This window comes from Bufo bufo, chromosome 1 (assembly GCF_905171765.1).
Source record: "Bufo bufo chromosome 1, aBufBuf1.1, whole genome shotgun sequence".
NCBI lineage: Eukaryota > Metazoa > Chordata > Amphibia > Anura > Bufonidae > Bufo > Bufo bufo.
In genome coordinates this window covers 20,984,291-21,010,240 of record NC_053389.1, presented here as the reverse complement: position 1 = coordinate 21,010,240, position 25,950 = coordinate 20,984,291, and the positions used below count along the sequence as shown (strand labels likewise).

Sequence of the window (25,950 nt, the reverse complement as noted above, 5' to 3'; positions counted from 1 at the left end):
AAGTGTAATAGCAAGCGATCAAAAAGTCACGCGCACCCCAAAATAGTGCCAATCAAACCGTCATCTCATCCCGCAAAAATCATACTGTGGCGAAACCAACCTCGCCACTGGGTTCTGGAGAGGCCTGTTTATCAGCCTCTTGCCTCAGGATTATGGCCCATACTAACTTTTAAACCCCTGAACCTATTCAAGTGAATTTTGGATAGGTTTGTCCCCAAGTTATACTGTTTAAATTGATATAAGTTATATGTATGGCCAATGTAAACTCACAAAGTTGTAACAATTTATAATAAGTGTAACTTGTCAGCTTGGGAGGAAAATGCTGGGTGTGTTTCTATTGTGCCATTGTCCCATTGTGTGTTTAAATGGTGATGTCTGTTCTGTTGTCCTCACATGTGTATTGGCGATTTCTCTTTGTCTCGAGAGATAATTGGATTACGCCTCGGGTGTCTCCAGGGCAGAGAGGAGAAAACCATGATGCATTGTGGGGATGTATTGTCCCTGTGTATCCTACAGTGCTGCATATCTGTCCTATGTCACAGTCTTCATTCTGGTCCCCTAGAGGCGTGTACACCAGATGGGCTTGGTTGTTTTATACCTCCCTGTGGGCGGACCTGTAATTGCAACAACTGTAATAAAAAACAGGCTGGGTGTGCCAGCACCTCAGACCACTGCTTGACCCTCAACACAGAGCCTTGTCTCGTTATTGGGGGGATCCGCTGTATGCTGTTAGAGACTGATTGCCAGGAGTGTAAGCTGATTCCTGTTCGTCTGCTAGCAGCTATTCAAGAGGTTCCAGTTTGGAGTGCTATTTTGTATCCAGTTCGGGAGGTTGGTGTCCTGCAGTAGCTGGGCCTGTCTCTCAGAAAGGGGCATATCGCCTAAACGGATTTTAACCCCTTGTCTGCTGAAACGGTACGTTACACATACCCTATCCAAGATAATAGCCCAAAAACTGAAAAAACTATGGCTCTCAGACTATGGAAACACTAAAACATGATTTTTTTTGTTTCAAAAATGAAATCATTGTGTAAAACTTACATAAATAAAAACAAAGTATGCATATTAGGTATCGTCGCGTCCGTGACAACCTGCTGGGTGACTGGTACTTTCACTTTGTGCTGGTCATTTAATAAACCTTATCTTTCAATACTGAGAGGTCATAAACACTTAATTAAGCCACATTCTTATCAGTAAGATAAGAACTGAGCTATAATGAGTGTTTAGGAGGTCATAGAGCAGAGATAAGGAGTCTGTCTGCTCCTGGTCTGACAGAAAAGACAGAAAATCCAAAGGGTGCTACTAGAGCATGTCAGCTCTGCACAGAAAAATGGACACCATACTTTTAATAAAGACCAATTAAATTATTTTTTTTTTAGCAATAATAAAAAAATTACCCCAAAGGAGTATATAGCCTTTAAACCAACAGATATACCATAAGAAAAAAAAAAAAACATGCATCTTCCGGTCTCCAAACACTTTGTGAACATGGCTATTCAGGGCCATGGCCCTAAATTACTCTGAGAAGCAGTGAAAGTTGGCACAAAAGGTACAATGATAAATGTGAAAGGCCATTATAACAGCTACTCTCACCCTGGTCAATCAGTTCTGACACGGCATGAGAACTCTTCACTTTACACATATGCATGATAGGAGAGAGGTTGAGTGGGAGCGACACTTTACCCTATTTCTGTTGGGGACTGAAGGATGTCCATGGAGGAGGACATGGAGGAAGCAGATAAGCGACTGGTGTGGTAAACAGGCAGATACAAATGTGGAGGTGTCAGTAGGACCTAAAAAATATTGACTCATTGGGGTGTTAAAAAACAAACAAAAAACTGGTAGATAAAAGTGCATAAAATAAATAAATATCTTTTAATGCGTAACTGAAAAGATGATGACACAATTACAAGCTTTCAAGACAATTTAGGCTTCCTCACGCATCTTTTTAGAATGTACTGTATATGAAGATTCACATATTTATACACCAAAGTAATATACATACGGTGGGAATAATGAGGCAGATGAGACAAGTGATGTAAAGCAGATCAATATGAGTGGAGAAGGAAACAAACAGTTGTAGCAGTAAATTGTTGTAGCAATTACAGATAAGGAGCGTGAACGTTTTATTGTCCTCTAATATCCAGTCTGTTGTGATGAACCCAAGAGGTACAAGGGCACATTCCTTACAAGATGTAGAAGGACATAAATCTAGATTTTATGTTCTTCACGGATCTAGTAATGCCTTCAGTAACACAATAAACTGTGTTTGCTGTAGCTACCCCTTATGTTGCAGCAATGTACAGTGCATTCAGTAACATGGCAATAATACAGTAAGATGTCCAATTATAAACGGTAATTGTAAGAATGTAATTTGTACGGCAATTAAGCTGTTTTTGCAGGATTCTGTAATGTAAAACTAGTTGCGTGAGACTGAGCTGACAGTAGCCCGCCAGCAAATAAACCTGATTGTAATCAGTTCTCACTCCATAATTCTCATTCCCTGATTAAGCTCCTCAATATACTCCAAATTCCCAAATATATCTCCTATTCTCTCCCTATCTTCTTATTCTGTGCATATCACAATTTATACATGGCTAATGCCTAAGACAGAGCCAAAGCACATCATCATTCCAGGTCACAAGTACAATGCAGAAAGGTGTTCAGAACCTTGCAGAATACTGCCGAATACTGCCACAATTGGCTGTCAGACTCTGAGCCAATTACGGGAGCCTGCCCCCCGCCCCCAATTCATTCCAATGTTATGTGACTACCCTCCTTTTTCCTCTCTCGTGGTTTTGCCCACCATCGTGAACAGTAAAATTATGCTGCATGTTGTTTTTACGTTTTTAGTCCACATTTTTATGAAAATCTAAAATTGTTTAGAAACATTTTGCTCATCGTTACACATTGCTTTTTAATTGTATTATTTATACTGTATATATTTTACTCTGAATAACCTGCTAAATGAGTTGCTCATGTTATTTCAGTCCTGTGGATACTTAATAAGTGTAGTTTTTTGTGTGATTTTTTGCTTTTACATAAAATATGCAAAATGAAATGTATTATATGAAAAAGAATCACTTAATTATTACTATTTTTGCAAGCTTTTTTGTTCATTTAATATTTTACATTTTCTTATAATTCCATTAAGAAATTACTGCCTTACAAAATTATTTTATACTTACTGTATATAATAAATTATGCTCAGTGTCTCTATGGCACAGGCTGCAGTTAGGGTGACACTAGTGATTACTGAATTTACAATCTTGTACTTTCTAGGTCCCAAGGGCCGACTGCAGAGGGCTTACCCAGCTTCAGATCACTGGGACCTAATCAGAAGCGGAAATCCTCATTGATCAGGCAACCAAACAGTTAGAATTGAAGCTACCTCCGATGGCTGTAGAGCAAAAGGCTGATGTAAGAATCGGAACAGTTAGTTACATTGCATTTGTAGAGTAGGAGAGCTAACAGAAGCACTGTGCTCCTTCTAAACTAGCAAAGACAGAGGGCAGAGGGCAGTACTTTAGGTCACTGGTCTGAATAAATTTGAGGATCAATCTGAACGACTTTTGCAGAACTGATGGTGTTCTTTGGAGACAAATAGGTTACCTTGTTATTAAGATTCATGTGAAGTAGAATAAAAAGTATACTCCTTGTTTGAGGGGTATAGACATCGTCAGGAGCCAACAATATTCAAATCAACCATTTTCATTTTCCGACACCAAGTACCCCCACCGACCAGCTGTTTGAGAAAGCACCGGTGCTCACTGTAGTGCCTCAGCCTACTTGCAGCTTAGCCTAGTGTTAGACCCCCACTGATCAGATACTGATGGCCTATTCAGAGAATGGGTCATCAGTTACAAATTCTCCGAAGACCCCTTTAAGCTACAAAGTGCCAAAAAAATGAGGGGTCAAAAAATTTGAAAATTTTAACTGTGTTACCCCTAGTCCCCAACAAATTAAAAAATTTCAACCAAGTGGAAAGTGAGTACACGGAACTGACACTCAAGCATTGATGGCTCCAGCTTTGCCTGGACTGTGAGAGTATTGATGGAGTAATCACGAACATTAATATGCTGCACCTTAAAGAAATTTACCCCGCCACCCAAAAAAAATTATACATTTCAACCATATGGAAAGTGAGTAAAGGGAAACTGTCCCTCTGGTATTTGTGGCATGATGCAGGCCCCAACATTGCTTGGACTGTGAGGAAATGGAAGTATTGATGCACTAATAACGCAAAGTTATGCTGCACCTTAAAGAAATTTAACCCCCTTCCCCCCTAAACACCCCCAAAATGTTTTTTTGTTTTTTTGGGGGGATCTGTAATCAATGACAAACAGAATAAAAAAAAATGTAATCATGTGGTAATTGAATACAGGTTAACTGACTATTGAGAGACATTAGTAGCATGATGCAGGCCACAGCAGCAGCCTTACAGAACGTGGTAATAGGCAGACAGCAACAGTGGCAAGATGGGGCACCGTCAGCAAGGGGAGGTGGGCAAGACTATACATCGGAATCAGCTGGAGCAGTGTGAAAATCCTCCTGCATTCAGGCTTGGTTCATTTTGATTATAGTGATAGTTTAGACACTGGCAGAGGACAACTTTGTCCATTTTGGAGTCACCCGACCCCCCGCAGTGCTGAAAACCCTCTATGAGATGACATAGGAGGCAGGGCAAGAAAGAAAATAGACAGTGTGCTGTGACAGTTCAGGGTACTGTTCCAGTCTGCCTTCCCAGGAGTCCAAGGGGTCAGGAAACAGGGTATGCAACAGAGACTAGCCATAGTTTAGGTAGACCTGAAGCTGGGCGTTGAGGACGGCTGACCTTAGCCGGAAAAATTGCTCCATCATGTTGAAGAGACTGAAATGGCTGCTACTGCTGCTCGTGGAGGTGGTAGGGGGGTGACTCTGCGTGGAGAGGAGGGGGCCTCTCTTTCAGACATGCTTTCAGCAGGCGTCTGCTCGCAGTAAGTTGTGGCAAGCTGCGTAAACCGTGTTTCTTGGTAGTAACATAATTTGTCCTCCCTTTTTTGCCAGAGGAAAACATTCCCCCATTTTTCCCTGGTAGTGAGAATCTAAGAGCATGGCTATCCATTAATCATCAGACTGCTTGATGTCACCAAACTGCCTGTCACTGTGTAAGCAAATGAGTCTACAGGTCTCCATTCTGGCCAGTGTGCCCAAGAAGCCAGTTCTTTCTGGCCTTTGCCCCCCACTGAGATGATTGGGTACCGTGGCCGGTGTCACCTTAATCATCATCATCATCATCATCACTTCTTTCTGACTCCACTTCCTCCTCCTCAAGTAGCAGAACCTTCCCCCATCAGAGTTTCTCATTGTGGCTCCCCAACAGCTACAGTTTAACCCAGTCTATTAGTGTAGTCATCACGTATATATGATGCTGGTTTAAATGTAATCAGTCCCCAATAGAAAAAAAAAGGTGTTTGTGAACACAGAAATAAAGGTAAACTGATTTAGATCTAAATTTGTTATCCCTCACAGATACTTTTGGTGTTGATCACCTATATGATGGTTTAATTAAATTGAAGCATTATGCTCAATTTCAACTTAACAAACACTGGTAGACTGCTGCCACACCGTGAGTATTGCTGCAGTAATCATGCTGCTTAATTAAATTGAAACGACCCGCCCCCCCCAACAAAAAAAAATAAAAAAAATTAATCTGCAACAGTCTGAAAACACGGGTAAATTGCTGCCACACCATTGCTGCAGTAATCAGATATTTTGAACCCCACCAAAAAAAGGATTTGCTTGCAGGTAGCTGCTTTTGTGGTGCACCATCACTTCAGATAGCAGGCACAGTCAAAGGTCCTGTCTCCTTTCTCCCTGTCCCAGACTTTCCCTGTCAATAAGCTTGATTGATTGATTTCTGACTGTCCCTTATTGATTTTTCACTGTCCTTGACTCCCTAAGATCGTTTTCCTGGCAGACACTGTAGGATCCAACCACAGCCCAGCGTAGAATGCCGTTCTGCTCATTCTGATAGGACACCTCCCTGCCTGCTGCATCACTGATTGGCTCATCCAGGCTGTCTGTCAGCCTGGGAGCCAATCAGGACAAGGCCTTACCCCCCTACACACTTCCTCTCAGGGTCATGTGAGACCCCTTCTTCCTTCCTAGTGCATTTTTCCCGCTGACATATGCACTAAAATGGCATTACACACCGTTTTAGTTGATTTGTCTGAAATGAACCCAGAAAGATTTGGGTTCGTCTGCCATCCGGAAAATAGCAAAGTTTAATCTGTGTAGTAGGCTTTAACCCTAATCAGTGGAAATCAGTCTCTTGATAGCCTTTGTAGGGGGAAGTTGGTTTCCATTATGCGGTTGGTAGTTGTGAAATAGATGCATGACCATCTCTCTAAATGGATATAAAGAAACTGAGCAGAAATTAAAGAACTTCACAAGGAGTTACAGATTTCCTAACACTGATGAAATATACTAAAGACAAGTATAACTAGGAAGTAAATGTAACCCGATGAGAAGGGGGATTACAGATTGATGCGTCACAAAACCTCAGTGAGGCTTCAAACCAAAGGATTTGGATATAGATAGTCAATAAACAACTGTGATACATAGCAACACTTTGCCGAATGTCCCTCAAAGAAATATCTGAAGGGGAAAAACAAACACAGAAATGTTTCTTGCATTTTCCTTAACAAGTAAAGGCAGAGACAAGCAAAACATTTCTTACGTACATGATCATATAGATAGGTCCACCATACCGTGCCATATGACCTGGAAAGATAATTTTGGGGGTATGTGGGCGGCTGAGCTTCTTGGACCTTCCGTCCAGGCGCTCTGCATACTGGCTGCGGGCTGTTCCCCGTGTATGCTGGTTGCTTGGGTGCTGACTGCAGCCTTCTGTGTGTGAGTGTGGGCCTATGAATGTGGTGTATACTCCCTGTGTTTGTATCACAGGGCAGTTCACTGTGACGCCTGTTGCTGTGTACGCTGGCTGCATCCGCCCTTGCGTTCTGGCTGTGGAAGGTCTCCCGTGTACGCTGCTTGCATGGGTGGTGCATGATGGCTGCGGCCTTCTGTGTGTGAAATGTATCCTGTGTATTCCTTGTCTGGTATCACAGTACGGTTCACGGTCTCACTGCGTTTCCGTGTAGACTGAATGACTTACCGGCTGCGGTTGCCTATTCCTGTGTATGCTGGTTGTTTGTGTGGTGTTCTGTGGCTATGTGTGAACTGTCTCCTGTGACCTGAATGCTCTGTGTATCGTAGGGTTGATGTTTCCCTGGTCTGTGTACTTGATTACCAGGGGGTCAGGTGCTCTCGTTAACAGCTATTTAGACCTGAGAGCTGTGTGCCTGAGGGAGTCTGTCTTCAGCTTGGCTGTGTGCAGGGTGTATGTTCCTGATCTGTGTGGTCACCTGGTAATTCATCTCTAGTCACCATGTCTCTACTATGTCTTATACCTTGTCTGACTGCGAATACCATGCATCTAATTTGCATGGCTTCCGGTGTCACGTCTGAGCAGCTCTGTCTGTGACCGCCATGCATCCGTTCCCTACGGGGTCCAAGAATCTGCCTGTCTCATGTCTGAGTAGCTCTGTCTGTGACCACTATACATCCATTCCGCATGGGGTCCAGGCATCTGTCTTTGCCTCTGTTTGCCTTATGTACTTTGTTTAGTATGTAGTTTATGTCTAAACTGTGTCCTATGTTTCTGGTTTTCTGGGTTCCAGTTCCTGTTTTGTTTTTGTGGCTAGACCGCTGATGTTATGCACCAGCGTTGATTATCTTGCATGTTTTGGCCAAGAGCACTGGGATAATCCCAGGATGTAATGACCTGGTAAAACCTAGGGAAAGTCTCCCACCATCAGGGGTATTGTAAAGATTGAGGGTTCACTTAGAAAACATTAGAGATGAGCAAATTTCAAAAAAATGTGATTTTTCCGGTCGCCAAATTTTTCGACAAATTTTTGACGAATCGCTATAAAAAACGGCTATTACCGGGCTGCATAGAGCCTTTATAGTGGTGTAGAACACTGTGCCTTGCAGTAACACGCATAGGGAGTTTGCTGGGGTAGTGAAATAATACTGTGAGTCCGTATGACATGCAGATGACAGGCATCTTATTATCACTGCACACTTCACTTATTTGGGCAGTCACGGGGCCAAAACTGACCAAATAATTCAAGTTTGAACTCAGCCTTACAGGTCGATGTTAGCGCCAAGAAGAAGCGGACTCCTTTTACACCGTCATCAGCTGATTCCATATAGATGTCTACAGAACCTGTTCTATTAAACGCTTATACAAGTAGTGCCCCCGACAGAGTGGAGAGGGTGTCAGCAGTAAGTTTGTGTTGAAGTCACTGATTATTTTGCCTTTTCTCTGATCCTTCAGAACAATAACCCACAAAAAACTGATCCAGTCTGGGAGCATCCGCCTTCACTCAGTCAGCATTTGCTCAGTAATCCATGAGTACTGCTAATGCCAAAAAAAACAGGAGTGGATCTAAAACAGAGATGACACGTGAACGGAATATTTGCATGTCTTCTGTGTTTTGTACCCACTCCTGCTTTTGGCTACCAAATCATAAGCCAATTCTGATGCGACCAGCCAGGCCTTACAGCTGCTACACAGACAGGATCCATTGTGCGTCTCATTTTTTCTGAAGGCCTGGTGATTTCAAGAATGCCAAAAAAGGACAATAGCGACCCCGTCATAGAGTAGGGAGGGTGGTAACAGCATGATAAGTCCACAGAGTGGCCCTATGACATAGTGGTGAGGTGGAAGCAGCATGAGGAGACCACCAAGTGGCACAATGACAGGGCCTGGAGGTGGCAGCAGCATCAGAAGGCCTGGAGATGACAGCAGCAGTATGATTAGGCCACAGAGTGGCGCGGTGACATAGTGTGGAGATGGCAGCATCAGGGGGCCACAGTGTGGCAAGGTGACATAGTGTGGAGATTGCAGCAACAGCAGCATGATACCACAGAGTGGAAAGGTGACATAGTGTGGACATGGCAGCATCAGGAGGCCACAAAGTGGCACAATGACATAGTGTGGAGATGGCAGCAACAGCAGCAGCATGATACCACAGAATGGCAAGGTGACATAATGTGGACATTGCAGCATCAGGAGGCCATAAAGTGGCATGGTGACATAGTGTCGAGATCGCAACAACAGCAGCAGCATGATACCACAGAGTGGCACGGTGACATAGTGTGGAGATGGATGATCTAATCTGATGCATCAGGCATTGGTGGGTGGAAATCCTGGCTGATCCACGCCTGATTAATCTTGACAAAAGTAAGTCTCTAGACTCTCTACATATTTTGGGTGGACAGGAGAGTTCTTCTTGGGGAAACTATGGCCTCCGCTGCACTAAACATTCGCTCTGATTCCACACTAGTGGCTGGGCAGGACAGCTTTTCCAGGGCAAACTCGGCCAGTTGCGGCCACAAATCCAGTTTGGCTGCCCAGTAGTCCAGTGGATCTTCTATAACGGCTTGAAGGGTGCTGTCAAAGTATGCCACCACCTGCTGTTTCAGGTCCTGCTCCACGTTTACCAGCTGCTGCTGGTGAGTAGTTTCTTCACTATGCCGGTGAAGAAAGCTGCTCATCAGCGACTCTAGACTCAGGCTGCTGGTGCTGCTGTCACTTGCGACAAAGTCGAAAACCCAGTCAACCACTCAAGAACCGCTGGGTTGCTGGTCAAGACACGACCGCTAGCTGACATGTGGACCGGAGGCCTTGGGAAGAAACCCCTGCTGCCACGCCCCCTTACTCTGCTGCGACCTGTGCCTGCGCCAGAATCATTTACGCCTACGACACTCCCCTGTGCAGGGCCTGGCACTTCTCTGTCTGACATACTTTTAGCTGAACTAAATAAATGAAATGATTTCAGCATAAATAACAGCAAAAGTGAACTGCGTATATATTTCTTTTATTGGACTAAAATAGGCCACTAAACAATTTCTAAGTAAATAACAGAAAAAGTGAAATGCGAATATTTTTCTCTTTTTCTCTAGAAATATGACAATAAATGCTTATAGTGCAAAAAACACCAAATGTGAACTAAGTCTATTTTTCTCTTTTTCTCTAGAAATATGACAATAAACGCTTTTAGTGCAAATAACACCAAATGTGAACTGCGTCTATTTTTCTTGTATTGTAGTGAAATATGACAATAAACGCTTTTATGGCAAATAATAGCAAATATGAAAGTCTATTTTTCTCTATTTCTCTAGAAATATGGCAATAAACGCTTTTACCGCAAATAGCACCAAATGTGAACTGCGTCTATTTTTCTTGTATTGTAGTGATTGAAATATGACAAGAAATGCTTTCAGCACAAATAACACCAAATGTGAACTGAGTCTATTTTTCTTGTATTGTAGTGATTGAAATATGACAAGAAATGCTTTCAGCACAAATAACACCAAATTTGAACTGAGTCACAGGAACGGAAGGTAAGAGAGTGGATCTCCAGCCTGCCAGCGGCGATCGTTCGCTGGCAGGCTGGAGATGTGATTTTTTTAACCCCTAACAGGTATATTAGACACTGTTTTGATAACAGCGTCTAATATACCTGCTACCTGGTCCTCTGGTGGTCCCCTTTGTTTGGATCGACCACCAGAGGACACAGGTAGCTCAGTAATATGTTGCACCAAGCACCACTACACTACACTACACCCCCCCCTGTCACTTATTAACCCCTTGATCACCCTTGATCACCCCTGATCACCACATATAGACTCCCTGATCACCCCCCTGTCATTGATTACCCCCCTGTCATTGATCACCCCCCTGTAAAGCTCCATTTAGACGTCCACATGATTTTTACGGATCCACTGATAGATGGATCGGATCCGCAAAACGCATACCAACGTCTGAATGGAGCCTTACAGGGGCGATATCAATGACTGTGGTGATCACCCCATATAGACTCACTGATCACCCCCCTGTCATTGATTACCCCCCTGTCATTGATCACACCCCTGTAAAGCTCCATTCAGATGTCCGCATGATTTTTACGGATCCACTGATAGATGGATCGGATCCGCAAAACTCATACGGACGTCTGAATGGAGCCTTACAGGGGCGTGATCAATGACTGTGGTGATCACCCCATATAGACTCCCTGATCACCCCCCTGTCATTGATCACCACCCCTGTCATTGATCACCCCCCCTGTCATTGATCACCCCCCCTGTCATTGATCACCCCCCCTGTCAGGCTGCATTCAGATGTCCGTATGATTTTTACGGATCCACGGATACATGGATCGGATCCGCAAAACACATACGGACATCTGAATGGAGCCTTATAGGGGGGTGATCAATGACAGGGGGGGTGATCACCCCATATAGACTCTCTGATCACCCCCCTGTCATTGATCACCCCCCTGTCATTGATCACCCCCCTGTAAGGCTCCATTCAGACATTTTTTTGGCCCAAGTTAGCGGAAATTATTATTTTTTTTTTCTTACAAAGTCTCATATTCCACTAACTTGTGTCAAAAAATAAAATCTCACATGAACTCACCATACCCCTCACGGAATCCAAATGCGTAAAATTTTTTAGACATTTATATTCCAGACTTCTTCTCACGCTTTAGGGCCCCTAGAATGCCAGGGCAGTATAAATACCCCACATGTGACCCCATTTCGGAAAGAAGACACCACAAGGTATTCCGTGAGGGGCATATTGAGTCCATGAAAGATTGAAATTTTTGTCCCAAGTTAGCGGAAAGGGAGACTTTGTGAAAAAATATAAATATCAATTTCTGCTAACTTGTGCCAAAAAAAAAAAATTTCTATGAACTCGCCATGCCCCTCATTGAATACCTTGAGGTGTCTTCTTTACAAAATGGGGTCACATGTGGGGTATTTATACTGCCCTGGCATTCTAGGGGTCCTAAAGCGTGAGAAGAAGTCTGGGATCCAAATATCTAAAAATGCCCTCCTAAAATGAATGTGGGCCCCTTTGCGCATCTAGGCTGCAAAAAAGTGTCACACATGTGGTATCTCCGTATTCAGGAGAAGTTGGGGAATGTGTTTTGGGGTGTCATTTTACATATACTCATGCTGGGTGAGAGAAATATCTTGGCAAAAGACAACTTTTCCAATTTTTTTATACAAAGTTGGCATTTGACCAAGATATTTATCTCACCCAGCATGGGTATATGTAAAATGACACCCCAAAACACATTCCCCAACTTCTCCTGAATACGGAGATACCACATGTGTGACACTTTTTTGCAGCCTAGGTGGGCAAAGGGGCCCACATTCCAAAGAGCACCTTTCGGATTTCACTGGCCATTTTTTACAGAATTTGATTTCAAACTCCTTACCACACATTTGGGCCCCTAGAATGCCAGGGCAGTATAACTACCCCACAAGTGACCCCATTTTGGAAAGAAGACACCCCAAGGTATTCCGTGAGGGGCATGGCGAGTTCCTAGAATTTTTTATTTTTTGTCACAAGTTAGTGGAAAATGATGATTTTTATTTTTTATTTTTTTTCTTACAAATTCTCATATTCCACTAACTTGTGACAAAAAATAAAAACTTCCATGAACTCACTATGCCCATCAGCGAATACCTTGGGGTGTCTTCTTTCCAAAATGGGGTCACTTGTGGGGTAGTTATACTGCCCTGGCATTCTAGGGGCCCAAATGTGTGGTAAGGAGTTTGAAATCAAATTCTGTAAAAAATGACCTGTGAAATCCGAAAGGTGCTCTTTGTAATGTGGGCCCCTTTGCCCACCTAGGCTGCAAAAAAGTGTCACACATCTGGTATCTCCGTATTCAGGAGAAGTTGGGGAATGTGTTTTGGGGTGTCATTTTACATATACCCATGCTGGGTGAGAGAAATATCTTGGCAAAAGACAACTTTTCCCATTTTTTTATACAAAGTTGGCATTTGACCAAGATATTTCTCTCACCCAGCATGGGTATATGTTAAATGACACCCCAAAACACATTCCCCAACTTCTCCTGAATACGGAGATACCACATGTGTGACACTTTTTTGCAGCCTAGGTGGGCAAAGGGGCCCACATTCCAAAGAGCACGTTTCGGATTTCACCGGCCATTTATTACAGAATTTGATTTCAAACTCCTTACCACACATTTGGGCCCCTAGAATGCCAGGGCAGTATAACTACCCCACAAGTGACCCCATTTTGGAAAGAAGACACCCCAAGGTATTCGCTGTTTGGCATAGTGAGTTCAAGTTTTTATTTTTTGTCACAAGTTAGTGGAATATGAGACTTTGTAAGAATAAAAAATCAAAAAAAAAAATCATCATTTTCCGCTAACTTGTGACAAAAAATAAAAAGTTCTATGAACTCACTATGCCCATCAGCGAATACCTTAGGGTGTCTACTTTCCGAAATGGGGTCATTTGTGGGGTGTTTGTACTGTCTGGGCATTGTAGAACCTCAGGAAACATGACAGGTGCTCAGAAAGTCAGAGCTGCTTCAAAAAGCGGAAATTCACATTTTTGTACCATAGTTTGTAAACGCTATAACTTTTACCCAAACCATATTTTTTTTACCCAAACATTTTTTTTTTATCAAAGACATGTAGAACAATAAATTTAGAGCAAAATTTATATATGGATCTCGTTTTTTTTGCAAAATTTTACAACTGAAAGTGAAAAATGTCATTTTTTTGCAAAAAAATCGTTAAATTTCGATTAATAACAAAAAAAGTAAAAATGTCAGCAGCAATGAAATACCACCAAATGAAAGCTCTATTATTGAGAAGAAAAGGAGGTAAAATTCATTTGGGTGGTAAGTTGCATGACCGAGCAATAAACGGTGAAAGTAGTGTAGGTCAGAAGTGTAAAAAGTGGCCTGGTCTTTCAGGGTGTTTAAGCCATGGGGGCTGAGGTGGTTAAAGGATAACTGTCACATTTAGACCCTAATTTCAATTTTCATATATGTAGTTACTAATAACATGATATTCCAGAATCAGTTACTATTAGACTGATTTACCCCATATTTAATAAGATTCAGCCCTTAGCAACCAGTCTGCATAAAACTGCAGTTTCACTATTCAGTTAAGATGGCCACCACTGCCCTCACCCTGAGGCTAATCCCGCCTGCCCTCACTAGCCAGTAACAATAGCCCCCCAATAGTGTCAGTAACCAGAGCCCTCCCCCTAAAGGTTTAATCTCCTGCAGCACAAAGGGGTCCTCTTACCACATGTTGCTCTCATTTATACACTGAGCAGACGGCAGATCTCCCTTCCCTGTTGTGCACTGCTTCAACTCTGCATTCTCCAGCTCTGCTGAGTGAGGGAGCGTCTGCCAAGCGCAGGGACAGGGAGAAGTGCACACAGCCCAGGCACTGTTATCAGCTGCTGGGGAGGACCTGGCTTTAATCATTTACTTACAGTCCCTGGCTGTCAGTAATCTGACCTTGCACACAGCCTGCTTCTGCGTCCTCCGTCCTTCAACAGATAGACGGACCATGCCTAGCAACCCTATTCTAAGCACAGGTAAAAATAGGCAGTACAGGGAACAAAAATTTGGAATTAAGGGGTAATTGAATACACAGTGAAAAGTTGAAATAGGGCCACCAAGGAGATATTAATCACCACAATCCAATACTCCAAAAAAAATATATACGACAGTTATACTTTAAGAAGGAAGAAAAATGATGAATATTCTAAAAAACGAATATGTAGCACTATATAGAATTTAGTGCTATATATTCGCTATATCGAATATTCGTCATTTTTTAACATCTGAAAACATGATTCCTATATTTGAGATAAATATTTATAATTCGAATATTCGCACTCAACACTAGCCAACTTCACCGAATTTGCTACAATCCAGCAGTGTTGGCCATACAGGAAAAAACTATAGGAAAAAACGCTAGCCTATGTGTGCTCCTGCGGTCTTGGACACCAGAGAGGCTGGCACTTTTTTTTATAGTGTGCAAGCATGGCCACCACTGATGGATTGCAGGGTTGGTCATAACCATGGAAACGAGCAGTGTATAATGTGATGGAAAAATGAATCTAGCCAGCAAAGGAAGCGATATGGTCAATAACAATGCAATAGTATGTGGCTTGTATTATCTTTCTCTACATGATATATGCCACTGGCCGAAGTGAGACAACCCCTTTAAAGGGCCAACAAGCATCTTAATCTCTTCCAGTACTTGGCTTCCCACCTGTGAGTATTTAAGGCAAATTTACCTGTGGGAGGGTAAATAGGTGAGCAATAGGTGTATCTAGCTTGCTAGTTCCTGCGTAAGGTGTGCTGTTCTGTTTGTCTACCCATGTACCAACCCCTGCTAGTTAAGTAACGCTGACCTTTTCCTGCCTGGCCTGACCATGGACTTGTTGCATGGATTCAAACAAATACTGTCCTCCCTGACCTTGACTTGTTAATGATTTCAAGTATTACTGTTGTGTACTGGTGCCTGTGACTCCTGTGGGTCAGCTATCACCACATTGGGACTTCTTCTAGAGGTAGCAGCCTGGTGGTTCCTTTGTATAGGGGTTAAAAGCTGAAAACCAGGGGACTGCCATAATAACACTCTTAGGATAATCTACACCCACTGTCTGTGGCAATTATCTCCTATGCACACGAATACAACTTCCAAAATATTGCCAACATGTTCAGAAGTATAACTTCTATACTACTCTGGCCAGTGAATTAGACGTTGTATTACAGGAAGAATATTTTTGTCTGAACTTTGTTATGTTTCATGCAAAAGTTTGAAATTGTTAACTAAGAAAAGGTGAAATTTTCGATTATGACTTTCGTATTGTACACAGTCCTCTTTTGAGTTGATCTTCATGCAAAATGACCTACTGTATTTGTAGTATGAAGACACCTATAATACTGTCTCATGCACAAATAAGAGCACTGTTTTTATCTATTCATTTCATTTTCAACCTTTTAATGTATGCTAAAAAATGTAAAAATAACAATAATAAAGTCTAAAGTCTAACATATCATCCAAAAATACAAATACAATTAAAATAAAGCAAGTAATGTAAAACCATAGTGAATTCACCAAATACTTATCGTAAATGAAAGTCTGTATCCGTAAGGGGTAGATGGGTCCAATAAAAATAAGCTCATCACACAGCTGGGAAATTAGCGATCAACTGTAATTAGCCCCTTGTCAGCATAGCCTTCTGAAAGATTCATAGTTTCCTGCTGCTCTAGTCCTGCAAGCTGACTCTAGTTCCTCCATCTTCTGGCTTCTGGCTGTACTTCTGGCCGGGGAAAGGATATGGCCACATATGCCACTGGAGCTAATGACTGGCGTCAGTGGTGATGCCCTCCCAAGTGACACTTTACAGCTGAAGCCAATCATTGACTGCAGCGTTACTTATGGCCATGTCCAAGCCAGGTACTGGAAGACGGAGGAATAGGAGTTAAGGTGCAAGACCGGAATGTCAGGGACTAAGTAGGTAGGAATCTACTGGGAGGAAATGCAGACCGAAGACCTTCCCTTAAACTGTAATATTCACAGAAAACCTCATTAACTACCATGGAGGAAAAATAAGCATTGCAACGTTCTAATTTGAACCAATGGCCTTTTTTGTTTAATGCAAGGACATTCTTGGTCCTCCAAGGAGAAATATACTTTTTGACTCATTTTTGCCCCGGTCCTGAATTAGTTTAATAAACTAGTAAATATCATTTTCAATGTTTCAAAGTTGCGTACTCCACATCTTCTACATTGCGGACTCTGGAAGGAGTTAGTGGACGCTGTTCAGGCTGTCCATGGGCAATAGTGGAATATTCAACTTCACATGAAGGCTGCAGGGCCTGCAAAGTAAAGATGAAATATTACGTACAAATATATATTGACAGACTTTATAAAAACCATCTGTACTGCTACATTAAAAATAGCCAGATTCTGTCTCTAATCACCTGGGCCACCAGTTTCTAACAGACACACAGCAATTTTAAGTAATTAGTTTGATGATATAATGTCTAATGATCTCACACCATGGAAATATTGATTAATGGAACCTCGTCCCACAAATAGATATACATCCAGATGCAGTCTTTTAAACATGCTGCCCACTCAAGAGCATTACTGCCGGATGCCTGCTGTTTTACAGAGGAAACACCTGGAGCTAATGTCTGAGATTGGCAATAAGGCTGAACATGGACATTTAACCCCTCAGATGCTGTTACCAATTGTGGCAACAGCATCTGAAGTGACTTTACCCAGAAGCAATGTGATCCCAAAGCCCAAACAACATTCCCTCAGTGAGATTGAAGGAGCCATTCTTTGAGCCTTCTAAAGGCTCGGAGGCAACCTCAACAATTGTTCCTATGGAGCTCTGTCTGTGGCAGGGCTCCATACAAACATATTGAATCTCCCATAGTCTGCAGTTTTAAATCACTGCAATCTGTGGAAGAAGTGATCAGATCATCACATGTTCAAGTCCACTATGGACACTTGGACACTTGTAAAAAAAAGTTTCAAAAAATATGTCTCAAAATGTTATTGCAGAGCTAAGGAATATCTATAGCAGTCCGTTTTAATGCATAGGTAAGAGAAACCCATAAAACTATGGCAGAACTACATTTTTATTCCAATTTTTTAGCTTCCCACCACATCATATGCAATATAAAATTGTTCCATTAGAAAGTACTGAGTAATGTTATTTTACAGATATTGTAGAAGAAATTGTTCCATTAGAAAGTACTGAGTAATGTTATTTTACAGATATTGTAGAAGAAATGAGTGAAAAAAATAGCTTTAATCCGAGAAGTGCAGGGAAGCTGAGCTGGGTTCCTTTTAAGTGAATTTTACTTCTGTAACCAATTTACTTACTTCACTGTTGCTGTAAATTACATAGTTTTCATCAACATTCATATCCACTGAATTACTGGGGGGAAAAAAAATGAGAAAAATATTATTCAATATCTATTTTCAACACCACCCCATGTGGCTAGGAATGGTATTGCAAGAACAATATATTGTTTTAGAATAGCGTGCATATATCAATAGCATAGTTGCTCTTTGCATTTAAAGTGATTAAACGCTTAATGTTATTGATGGCATTTCACTAGGATGTTTCTTCAATATATAATACCGTATTTGGTGATCCACCTGCTGGGACCAATAACAATCATAAGAACAAAATGTACAAATACTAGTAGTCCACCATGGATGAAATACAAGGCACATAACTCATAGATCTGTATTTGCTGTTGCAGCCAGTCCAACCCTAAGAAATGGGATTGCACTCCAACTAAGCTAAAAATACTTGTGCAAAGGTATTGGTGTGTGATAAAGCCAAGTAGAGTCATGGACTAGTGATCTCTTGGAATTACAATGATTATTTTGATATCTGAAGTATATCATAAAGTTTTGGGGCTGAATGCAAAATCTTTTACAGGGATCCCTACCTACCATGTGCAGTTCATAGTACCAGTATCTTCTTATGTGGCAAAAGAGTCTTTGGGCAACCCCAGCACTCCAGAAAATGTAATAAAATGTCAAATTTATTCCATAAAATACATGACTCGTATGACGCATCAGATGGTGTGCTACCTCTGCACTTGGACATGATGCATTTTAACAAGTATGGAATGAATGTTACATTTTATTACGCTTTTCTGGAGTGCTGGTTTTGCTCTCTTTTGCTGAATTTCCTGGAAGGCTGAAGCGTCCTGAATCCAGTGCACTCACTGGAGATGTGCTGACACACTCTATATATGGTACTTGCAACCTCAATTATAGTACCAGGGACGTAGTGTGACCACTTCCTCTGCATCTCCTATAGGTACCCCACTGCTTCAGCAGTCTTCATCCAATACATGCAGTCATTGTTCCCAATCAGAGATGAGCAGGGACTGATTCCATAAAATTGAAACTGAACTTGATTTTTTCCAAAATATCTGGATAAGTTATAATCAGAATTTCTTGAAATTCGATTCAGAAGAATGTCTCTATAGATAGAGAGAGGGAGATAGATAGATAGATAGATAGATAGATAGATAGGAGATAGATAGATAGATAGATAGATAGATAGGAGATAGATAGATAGATAGATAATAGATAGATAATAGATAGATAGATAGATAGATAGATAGATAGATAGATAGATAGGAGATAGATAGATAGATAGATAGATAGATAGATAGATAGGAGATAGATAGATAGATAATAGATAGATAATAGATAGATAGATAGATAGATAGATAGATAGGAGATAGATAGATAGATAGATAGATAGATAGATAGATAATAGATAGATAGATAGATAATAGATAGATAGATAGATAGATGATAGATAGATAGATAGATAATAGATAGATAGATAGATAGATAGATAGATAGATAATAGATAGATAATAGATAGATAGATAGATAATAGATAGATAGATAATAGATAGATAATAGATAATAGATAGATAATAGATAGATAGATAGATAATAGATAGATAGATAATAGATAGATAATAGATAGATAATAGATCGATAGATAGATAGATAGATAGATAGATAGATAGATAATAGATAGATAATAGATAGATAGATAGATAGATAGATAGATAATAGATAGATAGATAGGAGATAGATAATAGATAGATAGATAGATAGATAGATAGATAGATGATAGATAGATAGATAGATAGATAGATAGATAGATAGATAGATAATAGATAGATAATAGATAATAGATAGATGATAGATAGATAGATAGATAGATAGATAGATAATAGATAGATAGATAGATAGATAGATAATAGATAGATAGATAGATAGATAGATAGATAATAGATAGATAGATAGATAGATAGATAGATGATAGATAGATAGATAGATAATAGATAGATAATAGATAATAGATAGATAGATGATAGATAGATAGATAGATAGATAGATAATAGATAGATAGATAGATAGATAGATAGATAATAGATAGATAGATAGATAGATAATAGATAGATAATAGATCGATAGATAGATAGATAGATAGATAGATAATAGATAGATAATAGATAGATAGATAGATAGATAGATAGATAGATAGATAGATAATAGATAGATAATAGATAGATAATAGATAGATAGATAGATAGATAATAGATAGATAGATAGATAGATAGATAGATAGATAGATAGATAATAGATAGATAGATAGATAGATAGATAGATAATAGATAGATAGATAGATAGATAGATAGATGATAGATAGAGATAGATAATAGATAGATAATAGATAATAGATAGTAGATGATAGATAGATAGATAGATAGATAGATAGATAATAGATAGATAGATAGATAATAGATAGATAATAGATCGATAGATAGATAGATAGATAATAGATAGATAGATAATAGATAGATAGATAGATAGATAATAGATAATAGATAGATAGATGATAGATAGATAGATAGATAGATAGATAGATAGATAGATAGATAATAGATAGATAATAGATCGATAGATAGACAGATAGATAATAGATAGATAGATAATAGATAGATAGATAGATAGATAGATAGATAGATAGATAATAGATAATAGATAATAGATAGATAGATGATAGATAATAGATAGATAGATAGATAATAGATAATAGATAATAGATAGATAGATAGATAGATAGATAGATAGATAGATAGATGATAGATAATAGATAGATGATAGATAGATAGATAGATAGATAGATAATAGATAGATAGATAATAGATAGATAGATAATAGATAGATAGATAGATAGATAATAGATAGATAGATAGATAGATAATAGATAGATAGATAGATAGATGATAGATAGATAGATAGATAGATAATAGATAGATAGATAGATAGATAGATAGATAGATAATAGATAGATAGATAGATAGATAATAGATAGATAGATAGACAGATAGATAATAGATAGATAGATAATAGATAGATAGATAATAGATAGATAGATAGATAGATAATAGATAGATAGATAGATAGATAATAGATAGATAGATAGATAGATAGATAGATAGATAATAGATAGATAATAGATAGATAATAGATAGATAGATAATAGATAGATAATAGATAATAGATAGATAATAGATAGATAGATAGATAGATAGATAGATAATAGATAGATAGATAGATGATAGATGATAGATAGATAGATAGATGATAGATGATAGATAGATAGATAGATAGATAGATATGAGATAGATAGATAGATAGATAGATAGATAATAGATAGATAATAGATAATAGATAGATAATAGATAGATAATTGATAGATAGATAGATAGATAGATAGATAATAGATAGATAATAGATAATAGATAGATAGATAGATAGATAGATAGATAGATAGATAGATAGATAGATAGATAGATAGATAGATAGATAAGACAGAAAACCTTTCCAGGCATTTAAAGCTCTTTCCTTTTTTTCTTAGAATCGATTTGTACCCGAATTGGATTTCTTGGCCTACTTGGATGATCTACCCTAAATGGAAGCCCCCAACTGGGCAACAGTCCTTAGTCTAAGTGCACACGACCTTATGGGAAAAAGGGGTAGTTAACCAAACCAAATCAAAACCTGAGAGTCACGACACCGAACAGAAGGAGAGATAACACACAGGGTCAAATACAACAAGTCTGATTAGCCCAGCGTCTCTGCTACCTGAAAGGCAGATCAGCACCAATGTCAGCATGGACTGGTGGCCACGGTAATAGAGTGACGCCGATGGTGCAGCATTAGTGTGGCTGGACTCACCTCTGGAGAGCAGATCGGTAAATAAATAGTGATGAGCGGCAGGGGCAATATTCAAATTCGCAATATTTCGTGAATATTTGGTAGAAAATTTGTCATATATTCGCAAATTCGAGATTAATTTTTGGATCGCGAAAAATCGTCAATGTAATATTCGTGTAATGCGCGCGAACTACAGAAATACACTATAGCTACATTTGTCAAGCTGCTAGAAGTTTCCTGAGACTGGAGAGAATGGTTGGCACGGCAGAACATTACAATAGCTTTATATGCAGATAGAGTGCTCCAATATATTCGGCACTAATTAGGAGAATATTTTGGCGCAATACCTGCAACTTCACATTTTAACAGGTCTGACTACATATTAGTGATTGGTGCACTAAGTATTGTCGTGACATCACAGCTCTATGTCTGTAGCATGTATGTATGAACAGCAGAACCTATTAGCTCCACTATATCAGGATATAACCTACACTGACTATCTCCCACTAACTATCTGTATTATATATATAAGCAAACTAACTAACTAACTAACTAACTAACTAACTAATGTAATGACACAGGAAAGCACAGAGCACAGCAATAATACTGCTGTCTCTCTCAGATCTGCAAAATACTGCAGAAAATGGCTTCTGGGGAGGTTCTTATATAGTAAGGGGGAGGGAACTTTCCTATTGGTTGCTAGGGATGTTGCTAATCTCAGACAAAGACATTGCAGCCTTCTCATTGGCCTGCAAGCAAGAAGGGAGGGTACTAATGAAAAAAAATCTAGACTATTCGAAATTACGAATATGTTGCACTAAATTCTAAATATTTACAAATTCTCTAAGTGCCGATATTCACGATTAATATTCGCTATTCGAATATTCGTGCCCAACACTATAAATAAATGACATCTTCATTGCTGATCTTGTGCTTCATCTGCTGGTATCCTATGGCTAACCATTTATGCCAAAGGGCTGGACTTTCTCCATTATGGGAAGATCTGGATTATTTTTGTTAATATGATTATACTTTGATTTCTGCTGCACATATATGTGCTCTTTACTATCTGTTATAATTGTGCAGCTGTTTTAGGGTTCAATAATCTGGGATGGAATTGTGATTGATGCCAATTGTCATTCTATATATATTTATTGAATACACTATTATGATTGTAGGAGCCCTTTCCAGATTTTGTACCCTACTGTATCTACAGTACAGTATGTATTTATGTGGTCCCTATTCTATCTATTTAAAGTAGTGTGGTTAGCAGCACCAGCAATATATTTTATAGCCCTTTTACTGCGTACCAGTGATCGACAGTGCCATCTTTTTTCTATACATATGGTTTATTACCGTATATATTTTTTTGTATGGCACCATATTCATTCTATACCGGTATAGATAATTATTCATGTAGTCCATTGTCTAACTGGTTTGCTTCCTATTTTGTAGCAGTAATGTGGGGCTACTCCATCTTGCCCAGGTTTATTAACTTCTAATATAATTTATGGGAGAGGCTTAACTGTGATGAGTGGGTGAAGCGCTTCCCCTGACCTAGCTGGCTGTGTTGTGCCGGAAGCCAGGAGCGAGGGTAAGCCTAGTAGTGGGCGTACCCTAAAGGGAGTGTTTGAGAACAGGGGGGGTGGGTGGGTGTGAACAGAAGCGCCCTGAGGAGCTGGGGGCTGGAGCTTAAAAAGGTAAGATGCCCCTCCCACAAATTCAGGCTGACTTTTCAGCCTTCCACTTATGGGAGAGGCTTAACTGTGATGAGTGGGTGAAGTGCTTCCCCTGACCTAGCTGGCTGTGTTGTGCCGGAAGCCAGGAGCGAGGGTAAGCCTAGTAGTGGGCAAAAATAAACGAGGAGAGCAGAGTAGTGACCAAAAGCCTTTAATACCACCCAGAGAGCAAGATTACAAAATGCCTGGGAAATCTCAACATGCGAGTTCGGGATGTATCTCGTGAAGCAAGAAGAGCGCCACCTACCCATGCATTTAATCACGTGCGCCGGGACCCCGTTTTTGATGCTGAGGACGCGGCTCCGGTTCGGAGCGAGTGTCCTGTGATGGCCAGCGGGTTATAACCGAGACCTGAGGCCAGCGTTCTGATGTGGGACACAAACTGGATTGACGACAGGGGCCCCCCCACGCCAAGGAAGCCGCGGGGCCTCTGTGGAGGCATCTTGCAACAGGGCCAGCAATTGACGGGGGACCATGACTGGCCACCAATCGTTGGAGGTTTTAAAACCTGGCCTCCGAGGGTGGTCCATGCTGATTGGCCTTCGTGGAAGGTAGCCAGAGGACGAAATGGACATGGGCCCAGGACAACTGTCGCACCTGCGACCCCTGACGTTTAGGGGAGGTGCTGGTGAACTCACCTGGCCTGAGGAACCCGTAAAACCCGAGATACATGGCTGCCTTAATAATCAAACTAGGAGAGTGGCCAAAAAGGAAATCCATCCAGCGCGGACGAGAGTCGCCTAAACATCTCGCCGGAGACAGGCTGCCTACGGGCGGGAGGGACGTCCCCGCACTTCTGCATCCCTAAGGGCAGCTTTTACCGCCTGCACTGAAAAAATGGAACCTCCATTCGGGTTATGAAGCATTGCGCAGTGCTGTCTCCCCGCTAGGTACAGCTTGATGGTGTTGAATGACAGCCTGAGATTGCGGTGACAGTGGGCTATAACCGCCAGGGTGTAGGAGACATCGTCCAAGCCACCTGCGGGTGGGACCTGGCGAAACCTTCGTAAACCCTGACACCGGCTTGGTAGTTCCTGATGGTATAGGGGGAGAGGGAGTGCTGAACCAGGTTCCTGGCGTGAGCAAGGAGGGATATGAGATCGGAACGTAGTACGACTGGTGCCTACGAGAAGGCTTGAGTCGGTCTGGGCAATGTACCTGGCTTAGGGGTTACTACCTGTATCAATGTGTTGGGTCACCTGACCTTGATCCAAATGTCGCATAAGTGAACGATCAGGACACGTTCCTGAGAGGGCAAATCATAAGGTTCGGAAGGAAAAAGAGAACATAACTGAGGAGGGTGACGGGACTGGGTGAACCAGGAGACAGAAGTAGGTGTGAGCCTGGGTGATCCAGGAGACAGAAGTAGGTGTGAGCCTGGGTGATCCAGGAGACAGAAGTAGGTGTGAGCCTGGGTGATCCAGGAGACAGAGGTAGGTGCGTGCCTGGGCGATCCAGGAGGCAGAGGTAGGTGCGTGCCTGGGCGATCCAGGAGGCAGAGGTAGGTGCGTGCCTGTGCGATCCAGGAGGCAGAGGTAGGTGCGTGCCTGGGCGATCCAGGAGGCAGAGGTAGGTGCATGCCTGGGCGATCCAGGAGGCAGAGGAAGGTGCGTGCCTTGGGCGATCCAGGAGGCAGAGGTAGGTGCGTGCCTGGGCGATCCAGGAGGCAGAAGGAAGGTATAAGCCTGGACGAACCAGGAGACAGAGGTAGGTGCGTGCCTGGGCGATCCAGGAGGCAGAGGTAGGTGCGTGCCTGGGCGATCCAGGAGGCAGAAGTAGGTATGAGCCTGGGCGAACCAGGAGACAGAGGCAGGTATGAGCCTGGGCGAACCAGGAGACAGAGGCAAGTATGAGCCTGGGCGAACCAGGAGACAGAGGCAGGTATGAGCCTGGGCGAACCAGGAGACAGAGGCAGGTATGAGCCTGGGCGAACCAGGAGACAGAGGCAGGTATGAGCCTGGGCGAACCAGGAGACAGAGGCAGGCATGAGCCTGGGCGAACCAGGAGACAGAGGCAGGTATGAGCCTGGGCGAACCAGGAGACAGAGGCAGGTATGAGCCTGGGCGAACCAGGAGACAGAGGCAGGTATGAGCCTGGGCGAACCAGGAGACAGAGGCAGGTATGAACCTGGGCGAACCAGGAGACAGAGGCAGGTATGAGCCTGGGCGAACCAGGAGACAGAGGCAGGTATGAGCCTGGGCGAACCAGGAGACAGAGGCAGGTATGAGCCTGGGCGAACCAGGAGACAGAGGCAGGTATGAGCCTGGGCGAACCAGGAGACAGAGTCAGGTATGAGCCTGGGCGAACCAGGAGACAGAGGCAGGTATGAGCCTAGGCGAACCAGGAGACAGAAGTAGGTGTGAGCGTGGGTGATCCAGGAGACAGAAGTAGGTGTGAGCCTGGCGAACTAGTAGATGAGACAGCAGCATATAACGTGAAGTACATACATATAACCCATGGCACTGTTGCCACCATAGAATAGATGACTGCAGTGAGCGTTTAGTGAC

The 25,950-nt window shown here is 41.5% G+C and overlaps 1 protein-coding gene across 3 annotated transcripts in view; it reads right to left on the bottom strand.

Moving 5' to 3' along the window:
* Window positions 1-16,371: 16,371 nt before the first annotated feature.
* The window catches only part of LOC120992210 (B-cell receptor CD22-like), a 371,322-nt gene continuing 361,743 nt past the window's right edge, over window positions 16,372-25,950 (bottom strand). For all 3 annotated transcript variants that reach the window (XM_040421040.1, XM_040421049.1, XM_040421029.1), the window contains 2 exons: window positions 17,817-17,871; window positions 16,372-16,795 (listed from right to left, as the gene is read on the bottom strand). In XM_040421040.1, coding sequence (XP_040276974.1) covers window positions 16,670-16,795; window positions 17,817-17,871 — 181 coding nt within the window. In that variant the 3' untranslated portion in view covers window positions 16,372-16,669. The remainder of the gene's footprint in view (window positions 16,796-17,816; window positions 17,872-25,950) is intronic.